The sequence below is a fragment of the Heloderma suspectum genome, chromosome 11, assembly GCF_057233095.1.
Source record: "Heloderma suspectum isolate Gila_16-S chromosome 11, 16-S_ref, whole genome shotgun sequence".
Taxonomy (NCBI): Eukaryota; Metazoa; Chordata; class Lepidosauria; order Squamata; family Helodermatidae; genus Heloderma; species Heloderma suspectum.
Genome location: NC_139468.1, coordinates 1,279,696 through 1,295,385, shown reverse-complemented (window position 1 = coordinate 1,295,385; position 15,690 = coordinate 1,279,696). Strand labels below are relative to the sequence as shown.

Sequence of the window (15,690 nt, the reverse complement as noted above, 5' to 3'; positions counted from 1 at the left end):
TGTCTGACTTCTTTATAGCTGAGATCAGGAACTTGAGCAGGCTGAATCAAGAATTGCACAAGGAACTTTTATGAGCTGGGGTGGGGGGTTGTTCATACATGTGCTGGGAGCCCCAATGCTGCAATGTTCAGCCAGCAATGGCAGGGAGTTCTCTGGTGTCCCCACCCCTGCGCATGCCAGCAGCATTCAAACTTGGCCCCTGGTTCGACCCTAGAGGAGGCTCAGAAGTAGCCAGAGAGGCGGGAGGGGGGGCGTAGGCCCCGTAGGAGGCCGTGTCCCCCAGGCCTGTGTAGGCCTGTGTCTGCTGCCCCAAGGACTCGGCCCCCGGGGCCCAGCGCAGGAGCGGCCAGGCCGCGCCACGCTTGCCAGAGTCTGTTTCCCGCCTCCCAGCTGAGCAGAGCAGAGCAAGCTGCTCCAGCTGGTCCAGGGACTACAGAAGCAGGCAAGCTCCCAGAGAGCGAGCGAGCAGGGGGAGCAAACAGGAGTTGGCCAGAGGAGTTCGGCAGGGGAGGTCAAGGGGGAGGCCCCTAACATTTTTTAAAATTATTTTTATTTTTTATTTTAACTAACTTTTTCCATTTATTTGTCTTGTAACACACACTTCCACACCAGTGGGACTCTGCTTTTAACCTCTACTGAGTAGAGGAGCAGGCGCAGGCTAGTCTAGAACCATCACAAAGCTAGACACAAAAAGGGAAAAGAGGCAATGGAAGGACAAGACTCTCCAGTGGTGGTGACCTGCAAGGTGTGTGCCATGTTTGTTTTCTTGCCTGAGAACAACATGGCCGACACCTGCAACAAGTGCAAGTTGATCACGCTGCTGGAGGAAAAAGTAAGTGGACTGGAGCGGCGACTGTCGACCCTCCGGGGAATAAGAGAATGTGAAGCGTTCTTGGACAGAATGGGGGAACTACAGCGGCAAAGGGAAGACCAGAAGCTTGAAGAGCAACAGCAAGCTGAGGCAGAAGTGGGAAATGCTGAGGTGAGACAAAATGGAGTAGAGGATACTCCTTGGAAAAGGGTGACAGTTAGGAGAAGAAGAACTAGCCGCCACTCTGCACCAGTGGAAGCTGTAGAGCAGTGGAACTGATTCCAGGTACTTGCGGATGAGACTGGAGGACAGCCTGCAGAGGAAGAATCACAGGGGAACCTGCATGAGAGCGATCAAGAGGCTGAAGGTCAGTCAAACAGAGGCAATGAAACCCAGGCCTACAAGAAGAAGAAGAGAAGAGTGGCAGTAGTGGGAGACTCCTTGCTGTGTGGGATCGATACCCAAGTATGTTGCAAAGACCCGTGGACTCGCCAGGTATGTTGTCTCCCGGGAGGACGAATTAGAGACGTGACTGAAAGGTTGCCTGCACTCATAAAGCCCACTGATAGGTATCCCTTTCTTCTCACCCATGTGGGAACAAATGATACCGCCAAGCGGAGCTACGAAGAAATCACGTCAGACTTTGAAGCTCTGGGAAGGAAACTCAAGAACTTTGGGGCCCAGACAGTTTTCTCATCCATCCTTCCAGTAGTTAGAAGAGGGACAGAAAGGGAACGAAAAATACTCCGGGTGAATGACTGGCTACGAAGGTGGTGCTGACGAGATTTGGATTCTGGGACCACGGGCTATACTTCCTGGAAGATGGGCTGTTGGCAAGGGACGGGTTGCACCTCACAAAGGCTGGGAAGAATGTGTTTGGCCACAGCATGAAGAACTTTATTAGGAGGGCTTTAAACTGAATCCTACGGGGAAGGGAGATGTAATGTTGGGGGTAACAATGGACGTAGGCGCATGCACTGCAACGGAGAGAACAGCTCTGATAGCGCCCAATAATAGTCTTCAGACACATGTAGGAAGAAAGCCAGACTATGAAGCACATGGTCTTCGATGTCTCTATACTAATGCCCAGAGCATGGGAAACAAACAGAACGAACTTAAACTCTTAATACAAGAGGGAAATTATGACTTGATAGGTGTAACTGAGACTTGGTGGGATGACTCTCATGACTGGAATACAGCAACTGAAGGGTATAACTTGATCAAAAAGAACAGGAGGAACAGAAAGGGAGGTGGGGTTGCACTGTATGTGAAAAATACATATCTCTGCACAGAGATTCAGGAGGAGGAGCTTGGTGGCCCCATCGAGAGCATCTGGATCAAAATAAATGGAGCAAAGAATAAAAGGAACCTGGTGGTCAGAGTCTACTACCGGCCACCCAACCAAGGAGAAGACGAGGATGAAACTTTTGAAAAGCAAATAGCCAATGTTTTAAGGAAGCATGATGTAGTAGTAATGGGGGACTTCAATTTCCCTGATATGTGTTGGGAGACAAATTCTGCAAAACATGGCCCCTCCAGGAAATTCCTGACTTGTGTGGCGGATCACTTCCTCCTACAGAAAGTAGAGGAAGGAACTAGAGGATCGGCTATCCTTGACTTGATCCTAACCAACAGAGATGACTTAGTGGATAAAGTAGCAGTTACGGGAATCTGGGGGAAAGCGACCATGTTGCACTTGAGTTCTTGGTTCTAAGGGAAGCAAGAGCCGAGTGTAGTCAAACACGTACCCTGGATTTTAGGAAAGCTGATTTTAATAAACTCAGAACAATGATCAGGAAGGTCCCATGGCAAGCGACTCTAACGAGAAAAGGAGTCCAAGATGGGTGGGAGCTTTTAAAAAAGGAAATTCTCAAGGCACAATCACAAACCATTCCAACAAGAAGAAAAGGTGGAAGACAACAGAAGAAGCTAATGTGGCTTCACAAAAAGCTTAGGGATGACCTGAAAACAAAAAAGGACACATATAGGAAGTGGAAAGAAGGCTAAGTAACAAAGGAAGAGTACAGGCAGGTCGCACAGAATTGCAGGGATGGCGTCAGGAAGGCTAAAGCTGAGAACAAGCTGAGGCTAGCGAGGGATGCTAAAAACAACAAAAAGGCTTTCTTCAGCTATATGCATAGTAAAAGGCAGAGGAAAGAAATGGTTGTTCAGCTGTTAAATAAGGATGGAAAAATGATATTGGATGACAAAGGCAGAGGTGCTCAATTCCTACTTTGGCTCAGTCTTCTCCCAAAAGAGGGTCTATGACCCCCCCCCCCCCCGGCAAAGGCGAAGCGCAGGCTGAAGGGGCAGGATTGCAGCTGGAGATCGATAGGCATATGGTCAAGGAACACCTAATGACTTTGAATGAGTTCCAATCTCCAGGGCCAGATGAACTGCATCCTACAGTAATAAAGGAGCTGGCAGAAGAACTGTCAGAACCGCTGTCTATGCTCTTGGAGAAATCATGGAGGACGGGGGAAGTGCCAGATGACTGGAGGAGGGCTAACGTCCCTGTCTTCAAAAAGGGTAACAAGGAGGAACCTGGGAACTACAGACCAGTCAGTCTGACATCAATCCCTGGGGAAATTCTGGAGCAGATGATAAAGCAATCCATTTGTAAGCACCTTGACAACAATACTGTGATTACTCGAAGCCAACATGGATTTGTCAAAAACAAGTCCTGCCAGACAAATCTGATCTCATTTTTTGATCAAGTCACCTCCCTTTTAGACCGTGGGAATGCTGTAGACATCATATCCCTCGACTTCAGCAAAGCTTTCGACAAAGTGCCCCATGATATCCTGATGAGCACACTAGCTCAAAGTGGGCTAGATGAGACAACGATCCGGTGGATCCACAGTTGGCTACAGAATTGGACTCAAAGAGTGCTTCTCAATGGGACCTTCTCAAACTGGGGAGAGGTAACGAGTGGGGTACCGCAGGGCTCAGTCCTGGGCCCAGTGCTCTTCAACATTTTTATGAATGACTTGGAGGAGGAGGTGCAGGGAATGCTAATCAAATTTGCAGGTGACACCAAATTGGGCAAGATAGCTAATACTCTGGAAGACAGAAACAAAATTCAAAGTGATCTGGATAGACTGGAGCGCTGGGCAGAAAACAACAGAATGACATTTAATAGGGACAAATGCCAAGTTCTGCACCTAGGAAAAAGAAACCAAATGCGCAGTGACAAGATGGGGGATACGTGGCTCAACAACAGTACAAGTGAGAAGGATCTTGGAATTGTTGTCGATCACAAGCTGAATATGAGCCAACAATGTGATGTGGCTGCAAAAAAGCCAAATGCTATTTTGGGCTGCATTCATAGAAGCATCGCTTCCAAATCCCGGGAAGTACTAGTTCCCCTCTAGTCAGCACTGGTTAGGCCTCATCTGGAGTACTGTGTCCAGTTCTGGGCACCACACTTTAAGAAGGATGCAGACAAACCGGAGCGGGTTCAGAGGAGGGCAACAAAGATGATCAGGGGACTGGAAACAAAGCCCTATGAAGAGAGACTGAAAGAACTGGGCATGTTTAGCCGTGAGAAGAGAAGACTGAGGGGAGATAGGATAGCGCTCTTCAGGTCCTTGAAAGGCTGCCCCAGAGAGGAAGGCCAGGATCTCTTCTCGATCATCCCAGAGTGCAGGACACGGAATCTTGGGCTCAAGTTGCAGGAAGCCAGATTCCGGCTGGACACCAGGAGAAACCTCCTGACCGTTAGAGCAATACGACAGTGGGACCAAGGCGCGGGGAGGCGGTGGGCTCTGCCCCACGGGAGGCCTTCAAGAGGAGGCCGCACAGCCACCTGTCAGGGGCGCCGACTTGGGTTCCTGCATTGGGCAGGGGGTTGGGCTGGGGGCCTTGCAGGCCCCTCCCTGCCCCACGATCCCATGCTTCTATGAGGCCCACCGGCCGCGAGGCGGCCCTGCTCTCCGGAGCCGGCCGCCCCGCAGGACTGGCCGGCAGCGCGCGGGACCTCGGGCCGCAGGGCGGAGGGCGCTGACCCGCGGCGGCGGCGGGGGGCCGGAGGCGCCTCCCGCGGAAACAGGCCGCCGCCGCCGCCGCCGCCGCGCGGGCGGGCGGGCGGGCGGGCGGGCGGGGGAGGGCGGGGCTCCCGGCGCGGGGTTCCGCTTCCGCCCCGCCCGCCCGCCCGCCGCCATGCGCGTGGAGAGGTGCTGCTTCTGCTCGGGCCCGGCGTACCCGGGCCACGGGCTCCTCTTCGTGCGCAACGACGGCAAGGTGAGCCTCGGGGCGCCGCGCGCGGCGGGCCAGGGCCGGCGGGGGCCTGCGGCGGAGAGCGCCCGGGAGGCGCGGGCCGCGCTTCCGCAGCGTCCTCGGGCTGAGGCGCGGCGACGCGGCGGGCTGCCGGGCCGGGCCGGGCCGGGCCGGAGCGGGGCGGGGAGGGCCGCCGGCTGTCAAGCGCGCCGCTGCCGCGCAGGACTCCTGCCGGCCCCGCCGGCGCTGCCCCCAGCGGAGGGGCCGCCGTTGCCCCCGCGGCCGGACTGCTCAGCCCAAGGGGGCGCCCCGATCGCCGCCGGCACCTGCCTCCGCTGCGTGCCCCGGCCTCGGTGGGAGCAGGCCGTGGCCCCTTCTGCGCGGCAGCTCCCGAGGGGCTCCCGGCCCCCGCAGCCGTCTCGCTTCCGAGGCCGGGCATGCCCGCTCCCTTCCGCCGCCCCTTGTAGGCAGGACTCGGCTGCTGGTCTGCTGCTCATCTTCGTTGCCTTTCTCTGAGCTCTTTCCAGCTTATCTGGATCCTTCGTAATGTGGGTGGCCAGAATTGGACAACAGTATTTGAGGGGAGAAGTTACTTAAGTTTCATGGGATTTTCGGTTTGTGGGAACTGAGGTCAGAGCCAGGGCTACAAACTCTGTTCCCAGAAACTGTCACCCCCTTGTAGCTGCCACAGTTCTCCCTGCGCTCGGAAAGGAAATGGAGCGTGGAGATGGGGGAAAGGGGGTGCCCCAGAGGAGGGAGGAGATCCTGGGAGCTGTGTTGTGCAGCTTTCTGTGCACCACGCAGCCTCCCCGCTCCCGCTCCGGAGCTCCCTGGCTAGACGGATGAAATCGCCTGTCTAGCCAAAAATGCAGGGCAGCCGGAGCACAGAGGTGAGGATCACCTCTACTCCAGCTGCCCTGCATTGGATAGTCGTTCGGAGGCAGTGACTGACTCCAGAGGATTGTGCCCCAGAGTGAGTGAGTTTATTTATTTATTAAACTTATTAATCATCCATCTGGCTGGTCACCCAGCCACTCTGGGCAATGTGCAGCATATAACAAAACAGTTTAAGACAATAAAATTCTACAATAAAAACGTTTTCTAAAATACCCTAACCCACCCCAAATGCCTGCCTGAACAACCACATTTTTAATGCACGGCGGAAGCTCATTAAAGAGTTGGCATTGGGCTCTCTTTGTGGTTGAAACAAAGCACTTCAGCCTTTGTACGGACTCTGTTCCTGCAGGTGTTTCGGTTCTGCAAATCAAAATGCCACAAAAACTTCAAAAAGAAGCGAAATCCCAGGAAGGTCAGGTGGACCAAGGCCTTCCGGAAAGCAGCTGGGAAAGAATTGACAGTGGTGAGTGTGCGGCCTGAGTGCCTTTCGGTATGCCACTGAGCTCAAGTCCCGTTCACACAAGAGGGTGTCTGGGAGTGTTGAAAAGTTCTTCCTTAAACATGAACAGTGATTGTTTGAGGCGTGGCGGTGTCTTTGAACTAGCACTGTCCCTCTGCGCTTTGGAGCAGCATCTAGAGCAGGAAAACGACTTGGGTGGACAAAAGGAAGGCCTTCACGCAGCACGCAATTGGTTGCCACAAGAGGGGCTGTGGCTCAGTGGCACAGCCCCTGCGTTGCATGCAGCAGGTCCCAGGTTCAACCCCCTGGAAAAACTCCTGCTTGAAACCCTGGACAGCCACGGCTGCCAGTCAGTGTCAACAGTGCTGGGCTGGATGGACTCCATGCAAGGCAGCCTCCCAGTTTCCTATGAGTGATGGCCACTGGCTTGGGCAGCTTTAAAGGGCAATTGAGCACATTCGACGAGGGAGACGGGAGGCCCGTTAGTCATGATGGAGGCTGAAATGGGGCCTCAGGGTCAGCTCACTTTTGGATCACCGCCTCTGGGGAGCAACCAGGCGGGCTGTGGCCCTTACACCCTGCTTGCAGGCTTCCCAGAGACATCTGGTTTGCCCTAGTTGAAAACAGGATGCTGGACTGGATGGGCCCTGGCCTGATCCAGCTAGGAGAATTCTGATGCCTGGGGACCGCAGCTGTAGCCCATCTGGCCATCCACACTGTGGTTCCCAGTGCTCTGCAGTGCATCCGGGTCACAACACGTGCGCATCTGCTGTGGATGCGCTCATGCTGAGGATTGGGCCCTTGTGGTTGCTGTCTTTGCAACCAGTTCTGTGAAGCTGGGTGTCATCCAAGAGGGCTTCAGAGGTGAATTATGGTGGGTGCTCTCCCCCCCCCCCATGGAGGAGGAGGAGGAGGAGGAGGAGGAAGGGCAGTTACTGCTGGGAAACGTTTTAAAAGGTGGGCAGGTGTTTTGGAGAGCAGCTTGGAACTCAGCTGTGCCATATTAACTCCTCTGCTTGTATCCATGCAGGACAACTCATTTGAATTTGAGAAACGGAGAAATGAACCGCTGAAATACCAGCGAGAACTTTGGAATAAGACAGGTATCTAACCTTCCTATATAGAGAGGGCAGGATTTCTGAAAAACTGATAGCCACATTTGTAGTGTTGTTGTTTTTATCATGACATCTCAGCTGTTCACAAGATGTGAAATGTAAAGTTGGCTACGAATTTTGTGTCAGCATTTTGAAATGGCACAAGGAGAAACCTTGTATACTGCAAGTGGAATTGGTTTATTGCAGCCTTGCTCCAGTCTGGAGAAGCCTGCTGGGCCTTTTCCTTCTTTTTCTAAGGAATGATCCCCCTGCACTGCACGGCAACCTGCAGTTCAAACTTCTCCAAGTAATGCCTAGTATTTAGTGCCCGTTCTGCAGTCTATGGATATTCCTACCATCCACCGTGAATGAAAAATAAGTGGAAAAACAAAGAATGGCAAATATGTCCAGTTGAGACTACGCCTATTGGTTTTCTGTTATTAGGAAATGGTCAAGCATACCTCATTCTTTTTAATGCTAGGAATTGAAATCTGAGAACAGTTGCAAATAAGAAATGACTAGACTGCAGCTGTTTTTGATGTGAAAATATCTTTGCTTTTCAGTGGATGCTATGAAGAGAGTAGAAGAGATCAAGCAAAAGCGTCAAGCCAAATTCATCATGAACAGGTATGGGGCCATTTTTTCCCCTTTGAAGCCTCAGCTGGGGAGAGCTTTTAGCCCATAGCATGTTGAAAATAACCAACAGTTTGCCATTGGACTGAGCTCTGCTGCTGAAGAACATTTGCAAAAATCCCAGTCATCTCAAAAGTCTCAATCCAGGAATCGGGTCTCTTGGGCTCTGTTGCTGTCTGTAAAATTGGAATAGGTGACCTCCTTCTCTGGGCATTTTGGGGAGCAAATGCAATGAAAAACACTAGCAGAGTAAAAGTGGGGAAATTGGTTGGCCTTGAAAGGGCGTAATTGTCTGAAGTACCCACAGCGTGCTTTTCTGTGGCTTTGTTAAAACCATTTTCATCTGTACTCCCATAGTTGTGGTTTATGTGAGGGAGATCCCAGTTTTTCTTGACAAGCAGAAAATATGAAATCTGATTTATGTGCATTTAAAATCTGCTATTGCTGAAAAACCCTCTCTTGTATTTGATTTTGGAATAAAAGTGTTTCCCTCCCTCTTGTTTCCCCTGTCCCTCCCACACCCTCAAAGATTAAAGAAGGGGAAAGAGCTGCAAAAGGCACAAGACATTCGGGAAGTCAAGCAGAGCATCCATCTCATCCGGGCTCCGCATGCAGGTGAGGCGTGCGGGATCGGGGGGAGCTCGGGGGGGGGGGAGGGAGGGACAGTGGTGACCTCTTGATGGTCAAGACCTCTTCATTTCTAAGCAGCCTTTTAAAACATTAAACCGGTAGCTAAAGACAGCTAGCAGGACTAGTTAATTCTGTGGTCAGCCACCTGTTCGCTTTCAGGCTTTGAAACTATCACCTTTGATTTCTTCTTAAGGCAAAGCCAAACAGCTGGAAGAGAAGATGGTCCAGCAGGTACAGGATGCCACACGGATGGAAGAAGACTCCTAGAAAGCTTCCCTCTCCGGACCGTGACCTGTCCGAGCACATCATCGTTCACTGTTGTTGCTGTTGTGTCCAGGTGTTTCTGTGTCTGTGAACTAGCCCTGCTTGTGTTTCTTGCATGCCAGTCCCAGCTGGGGCAGCGGTTGAAGCGGTCTTGTGCGTCATCCATTGGAATTGGCTCTCTGAGCAAGATGAGGTCAGGGGAGGAAAGTGGCTGCCACGAAGAGGGTCAACTCTATCCAAGACTGTTGCCTGTCTCGGCTGTTTAAATCCAGCGAGAGGGATGGTGGCTCAAATAAAGCATGTTGTAAGAAGCAGTTGCCGTGCCTGTTGTGCTCAGCCAGTTGTTCCAGAAGGGAATCGTTTAGGAAGGAGGGTGTGGCATGCCTCATTTTGGGGCTTTGTCAGTTCAGGACGTTTTCTGGTGTTTGAAAATGAGTTGTCTTAGGTGCACCATGTAGGGCAGAATTTACTCTGCTTCCCATGAAGCTGCAGGTCCACATTTGAACAGGGGTGAGCCCCAGGGAGCAGCTCCTGGGCTCAAGCTTCACTCTCGCATGGTGGGGCTGAAGGCCCGAGGCCCCTGCTGCTATAAGAGGGGCTCAAAGGAGAATTCAGGCCTCTTTCTTGAGCTAGCTGAATGTCTTCAGTAGGAACCGGCACTCCTGCTGACTTGCCTGCGTGGCAGTCTGTCTGCTGGAGAGCTGCGAAGCCCAGTGAGGCTTGGACACCACATTAAACTGGCCCCCACTCAGGTAGTGGATCAAGACATACAGAAGAAATGGGGAACACGCGGTCCTGCAGACGTTGGAGGACTGCGACTCCCATCATGCCTCACCACTGCAGTCCAACAGCATCTGGAGGACCACGTCCTTGGTGTACAGAGATGAAGTCTCATCTGCAAGTGGTCATGCCGGAGCAGGGAGCGGGGATGTGAGGCTAAGACATTCACAGCAAGCTGCGGAAATAACATAAGCTCCCTTTCACATGAACCATTATTTCAGTCTTTCCCCATAAAAATACAGTAATATATCAAAACGTCTGTGCTGCTGTTAATGCCACTGAAAAACCTGGGCTCCCCATTCCCCAAGCTTCCTTGAGTCTGGTCTGTTTCCAATTACCTGCTGCTTAAGCCTTTCTTTGTGGCTTGCAGTTCTGATAAATCTGAGTCTTGCTATTATACCCGCAAATGCTGCCCAGGGGAATGGGAATCTTCGCTGCCTCAGAACGCATCTATTTTGATTGTTTTGGAAGCTGTTCAGGCTTCTGTGCTGAGTGTGGTTTTCTGATAATCTTTACTTAAAAACAAACAGCTGGACTCTGCACCAGAAAAAGCTGAACTGCGTAGCCTCCAAGTAAAACCGCTGCATGTATGTCAGGATCCTTGCTGGCCAGGGTGGACAGTGTCAGGCGAAGCAGTGCTGGCTCTCAGGCCTTTCTTTGTAGTGGTTGAGGTCTGGCAGATGGGCTTTCAGGGTGCAGAATTCTGTGGAACGCTAAACCAAATGCTGCTGTGTAACCATGCAACATGCCCCCACCCCACCCTGGGCTATGACTGTACAGCTCCAGCAGAAGAGGGAGCTCAGTCTCTTTCAGGTGGCCTTGACAACAGCGCTCTCCCACTTGTCAGAAGTGAAGGGAAGGGGCACCCCCCCCCCCAAGCTCCTGGGCTGTGCTGCCATCCACTGCCTGGGTGACTCTGGCGTCCTTGACAAGAACTTGAGGCTTGCCACCAGCTCTGCCCCCTCTCTGCTACCCAAAAAGCAATCCCATATTTAAAAAAATCAGCCTAGATGGGCTGGTGCTCTAATCCCAGCAGTAAGTGGGCCTGTTCACTCTTCAGTAGATCCTGAAAGTTGTGTCAAATAGCCTGTATGGCCCTGCACAAGAAATACTTTTGTAACAATTTTCATTTATTTTTCTAGCACTTCAGTGACCTGTTTTGAAGTATTCAAAGTGCTTCCTGCACGTTCCCTGGCATCCTTGCTACAGCCCTGTAAGGTGGGCCAGGATCACTGTCGGCGGGCCACGAATGGGGTTGAGAGACCTGGCCTGTCCGAGGCTGGCGGGTGATCCTGTGGCCTGGTGCTGCTGGAGCGAGGAAGGCAGGAAGTGCCTCCCCCTCGTGCCCTTAGCCACCATCCTGCGCTGGGCCTGTGCAGGGAGGGCTGCGTGAGCAACGCATGCAGATCTTGCATCTAGATTGGTCACATTTGTGTCCAACCTTTTCCTCCAAGGAGGCTGAAGTGGCATACGTGATCCTCCTCTCCATTTTATCCTCACAACCACCCTGCAAGGCAGGTTAGTCTGAGAGTACGACTGGCCCAAAGTCACCCTGTGATCTTCATGGCTGAGTGGGGACTTGTACCCGGGTCTCCAGTGTCCCAGGCTGACACCCGCACCGCGCCACGATTTGCACGGGAGGCTGGACGCCTGTCTCTGTACGCATGGGGGCCACGTCTAACCTGCCCTGCTCAGGTCTCCCTTCCGACCAGCTTGGGCTCCCTTGGGGATGGAGACTGCAGGAGGGGCAGGGTGGAAGGGATCTCACTCGGGGCGGCCGGCAGAGGCTAGCGCCCCTCCGGGACCGGGCCTGCGTGGGCTGGGGCGGGTCAGTCCCCGCTGGCCTGCTCTGCACCGTTGCCTGCCTGTCGCCTCCATGGCCTTGCCGTGTGCTGCAGAGCCCTGGACCGGGGCCCCGTTCCCCCGACATGCCTCCCCCAAAGCGTCGGCAGGCAGCGACGCTGGGAAACGCAGCCCGGGCCGAGAATCCGCCCGGCGTACGCTGCCCTGCCTTCGACACGGCCGCGTTGAGCGGGCCGGCGCAGCCCGACGCGCCCCCGAGGCTGCCGCGCGCTCCGAGCGCCGCCTCTGCCCGGCCTCTCGCGCTCCGCAGGCCCCCGCCGCCGGGCCCGCTGGGCTCCGCGGAGCGGGGCCCGCCCTCCTCTCCCCGCCGCCGGGCGCCCCAACTCCGGGCCGGGGGCGGCGCCACGCGCGGCCCCCGCTCAGGGGCGGGGAGGCGGCGCCGCCGACGGCGGAGCTCCGGCGGAGCGCCAGCGGCGCGGAGGTCCAGCGGGGTCGCCGCACGCGCGTCTCCCCCCGGAGGGCGCCGGGCCGGGCGGCCGTTTCCGCCTCTCCTCTGCGGGCTTCGCCGCCCTGGCCTGCCGCGCTGGCGACGCGCTCTTCCGCGTGTCGGGCGCGGCCCGCGGGGAGCGCTCCTTCGCCCCTTGCCAGGCCGCCGCCCGCTGGGCGAGCCGCCGCCTCCTGGGGCTTCAGCGGAAGGCGAGTGGGTCCGAGGGCCCCCTTGCCTTCCACCTGCGCCCTGCGGGCGGGGCGCTCGGGCCTGCCCGGTCGCGAAACGAGGCCAAGCCAGGCCCTGGGAACTGCCCAGCGAGCCCCGGCAGGCTGGAGCGCTCAGGCAGGCCTTGCTCTTCGCACGAGCGAAGCGGATGCGCCCTTCTCCCGGGCAGCCTCGGCGAGCCAGCAGGGCCGGCTTGCCCCCCCCTTGCACTCGCTCCCTGAAAGGCCTCGTCGGCTGATGCAGCGCCTGCCTCGGGGTGGGGGTGGCGTGGACAGCTGAAGCTGGCGCACAGAGACCCCACGCGCTGCCAGTCGGAACACGTCCCCCGATAGCCAAGGACATCTCGCTCCCTTGAGCGTCTCACGCGCCCCCTCCCGAGGCGGCATCTCCCTCTCCCAGCCATGACCGGCTCCCTCGGGAAGCAGCAGCCGCTCACAGGAGGGGGGGGGGGGCTAATTGGTGCATGGCAAACAGGACACGACGTTAGCCACATTCCTCTCCACATGACCTGACGCTCCAGTCATCTGTGAGAGTTCTCTGAGAGTCCAGCTTGTTTCTCAAGAAATGCGCCACACTTGGCTTTTTTCTGCTGTGAAATAAATCCTACACCTGGCTATGCAAAGCTCTCTGGCTGGCCTTCCAGAAGGCTGGGCGGCAGGGGCACCAGCGGCTGATCCCTGCCCTCCCGCAGGTGGTCAGCGTTTCCACCTCGACTGCCAACAGATATGTTGCATTCCCACACGATAATTCACTCTATGGGCTAGATGCCATTTTACACACAACCCCACCTGAGTTTGAATAAGGGTTTAAATTCCACCCAAGAGTCTTGTCTTCCTTCTGATAAATCTCCTGGTGCTGTTTTTGGCTGTTAATCCAAAGAGGAAAAAAGCCAAATACCAGTATGGATGAACCATTCATACAGGCATCCAACAAGGACAGAAAAAATCCCAGTTTCTTTATGGTTTAAGTTATGCCACTTCAGTGAAACTTCCAGGGTGTCCCACAACAGAGGAGTAGACAAAAAGAAAATATAATGATCAGTCAAACAAAACAGAACACTGATCAAATGGGCAAGACAGGAAAAAAATCAGCCCTTAAAATTCAGCAGGACTTAAACTGTGTGGTTTAGCTGGACAAAGGCTGCAAGCAGACGGCTAAAGATGAGCTGCTCTTCTCGGCTGGGTGGGCATGGGCATCCTTGCTGCACCACCAGAAAGCGGAAGGGAAAATGCAGAGCCCCCAGGACAGACCGGAGAAGCATGATGCATCTGTGCTCTGCCTCTCTCTGAAAGTCCAGGGGGGCGAACGAAGAGCAAGAAGCAATATGAAAACAGCAAGCAGCAGCCCCGAAGGCAAAGGCCATGGCTCCCTGGCCCCTGGGCACTCCAGGGCTGAGCTGTTTCCGAGCAGGGACTGCACAGGATCGAAGCCTGGATGGTGGCCAAGACGCCCAACTCGGCCCAGGCATGTGCAGTCAAGGGCCCCCGGATGTTGATGGAGCCCGGAGGGCTGCCACTGGCCTAAAAAGAGAACCACTGGCTGAGTGCCAGGAAGGCGTGACTGGGCAGGGTCCCCCACTGGCTCGTGGGAAAGGGAAAGCATCCGTGGGGGCAGCGTGGGTTTCAAAAAACGCCCCCCGTGCTGTTCTCCAAATGTAACCCCCCCCCCCGAATTTGGGCACACTGTGAATTCACTGCCTCTTGTCTGCTGGGGCCCAGGCCAGCTTCTACAAGCCCCGCCGCCCCACCCCCGAGGCTCCCTCCTGCTGCCATTAGGAGCCCTGCCAGTTGTTGTTGTTGTTCAGTCGTGTCCGACTCTTCGTGACCCCATGGACCATAGCACGCCAGGCCTTCCTGTCCTGCGCTCTCTCCCGGAGCGTGCTCAAGTTCATATTCATTGCATCCATGATGCTATCTAGCCATCTCATCCTCTGCCGTCCCCTTCTCCTTTTGCCTTCAGTCTTTCCCAGCATCAGGGCCTTTTCCAGGGAGTTTTCTCTTCGCATTAGGTGGCCAAAATATTGGAGCTTCAGCTTCATTATCTGTCCTTCCAATGAGCACTCAGGGTTGATTTCCTTTAGGATGGACTGATTTGACCTCCTTGCAGTCCAGGGGACTCGTAAGAGTCTTCTCCAGCACCACAGTTCGAAAGCATCCATTCTTCGGCGCTCAGCCTTCCTTATAGTCCAGCTCTCACAGCCATACATTACTACTGGGAAAACCATAGCTTTGATTAGACGGACCTTTGTCGGCAAGGTGATGTCTCTGCTTCTTACTATGCTGTCTAGGTTGGCCATAGCTTTCCTCCCAAGGAGCAAGCGTCTTTTAATTTCATGGCTACAGTCACCGTCTGCAGTGATCTTGGAGCCCAAGAAAGTAAAATCTGTCACTGCTTCCATTTCTTCCCCTTCTATATGCCAGGAAGTGATGGGGCCAGATGCCATGATCTTCGTTTTTTTAATGTTGAGTTTCAAACCCGCTTTTGCACTCTCCTCTTTCACCCTCAACAAGAGGCTCTTTAGATCCTCTTCGCTTTCTGCCATTAGGGTGGTATCGTCTGCATATCGGAGGTTGTTGATAATTCTCCCAGCAATCTTAATTCCGACCTCTGATTCATCCAACCCGGCATTTCTCATGATGTACTCTGCATATAACTTAAATAAGCAGGGTGACAATATGCAGCCTTGTCGTACTCCTTTCCCAATTTTGAACCAATCGGTTGTTCCATGTCTGGTTCTTACTGTTGCTTCTTGACCCTCGTACAGGTTTCTCAGGAGACAGGTAAGGTGGTCTGGTACTCCCATCACTTTCAGAATTTGCCACAGTTTGTTGTGATCCACACAATCAAAGGCTTTAGCATAGTCAATGAAGCAGAAATAGACGTTTTTCTGGAATTCTCTTGCTTTCTCCATGATACAGCGAATGTTGGAGATTTGATCTCTAGTTCCTCTGCCTCTTCTAAACCCAGCTTGTACTTCCGGTAGTTCTCGGTTCGCATACTGCTGAAGCCTAGCTTGTAGGATTTTGAGCATCACCTTGCTGGCATGTGAAATGAGCGCAATTGTGCGATAGTTTGAACACTCTTTGGCGTTGCCCTTCTTTGGAATTGGAATGTAAACTGACCTTTTCCAGTCTTGTGGCCACTGTTGAGTGTTCCAGATTTGTTGACATATTGAATGCAGCACTTTAACAGCATCATCTTTTAGGATTTTAAATAGCTCGGCTGGAATACTGTCATCTCCGCTAGCTTTGTTGTTACTAATGCTTCCTAAGGCCCACTTGACTTCACTCTCGAGGATGTCCGGCTCAAGTTCAGTGACCGCACTGTCATGGCTATCAGGGACATTCAGATCTTTCCTGTATAGTTCTTCTGTGTATTCTTGCCA

The 15,690-nt window shown here is 53.8% G+C and overlaps 1 protein-coding gene across 1 annotated transcript; it reads left to right on the top strand.

The window, feature by feature from the left end:
• The first annotated feature begins 4,962 nt into the window (after positions 1 to 4,962).
• RSL24D1 (ribosomal L24 domain containing 1) lies at positions 4,963 to 9,318 on the top strand. Its single transcript, XM_084816477.1, has 6 exons — positions 4,963 to 5,053; positions 6,276 to 6,389; positions 7,417 to 7,489; positions 8,044 to 8,107; positions 8,643 to 8,728; positions 8,937 to 9,318. Exons 1-6 carry the CDS (start codon positions 4,973 to 4,975, stop codon positions 9,008 to 9,010), a joined length of 492 nt encoding a protein of 163 aa, XP_084672603.1. The 5' UTR covers positions 4,963 to 4,972; the 3' UTR covers positions 9,011 to 9,318.
• Positions 9,319 to 15,690: the final 6,372 nt, after the last annotated feature.

What these genes read in the sequence shown, in the direction of transcription:
- RSL24D1 (XM_084816477.1), top strand. Translation starts at nt 4,973, where the DNA reads ATGCGCGTGGAGAGGTGCTGCTTCTGCTCGGGCCCGGCGTACCCGGGC. An exon ending in CTGGGAAAGAATTGACAGTG is followed by an intron (nt 6,390 to 7,416) that starts GTGAGTGTGCGG and finishes GTATCCATGCAG; the next exon opens with GACAACTCATTTGAATTTGA. An exon ending in GCCAAATTCATCATGAACAG is followed by an intron (nt 8,108 to 8,642) that starts GTATGGGGCCAT and finishes ACACCCTCAAAG; the next exon opens with ATTAAAGAAGGGGAAAGAGC.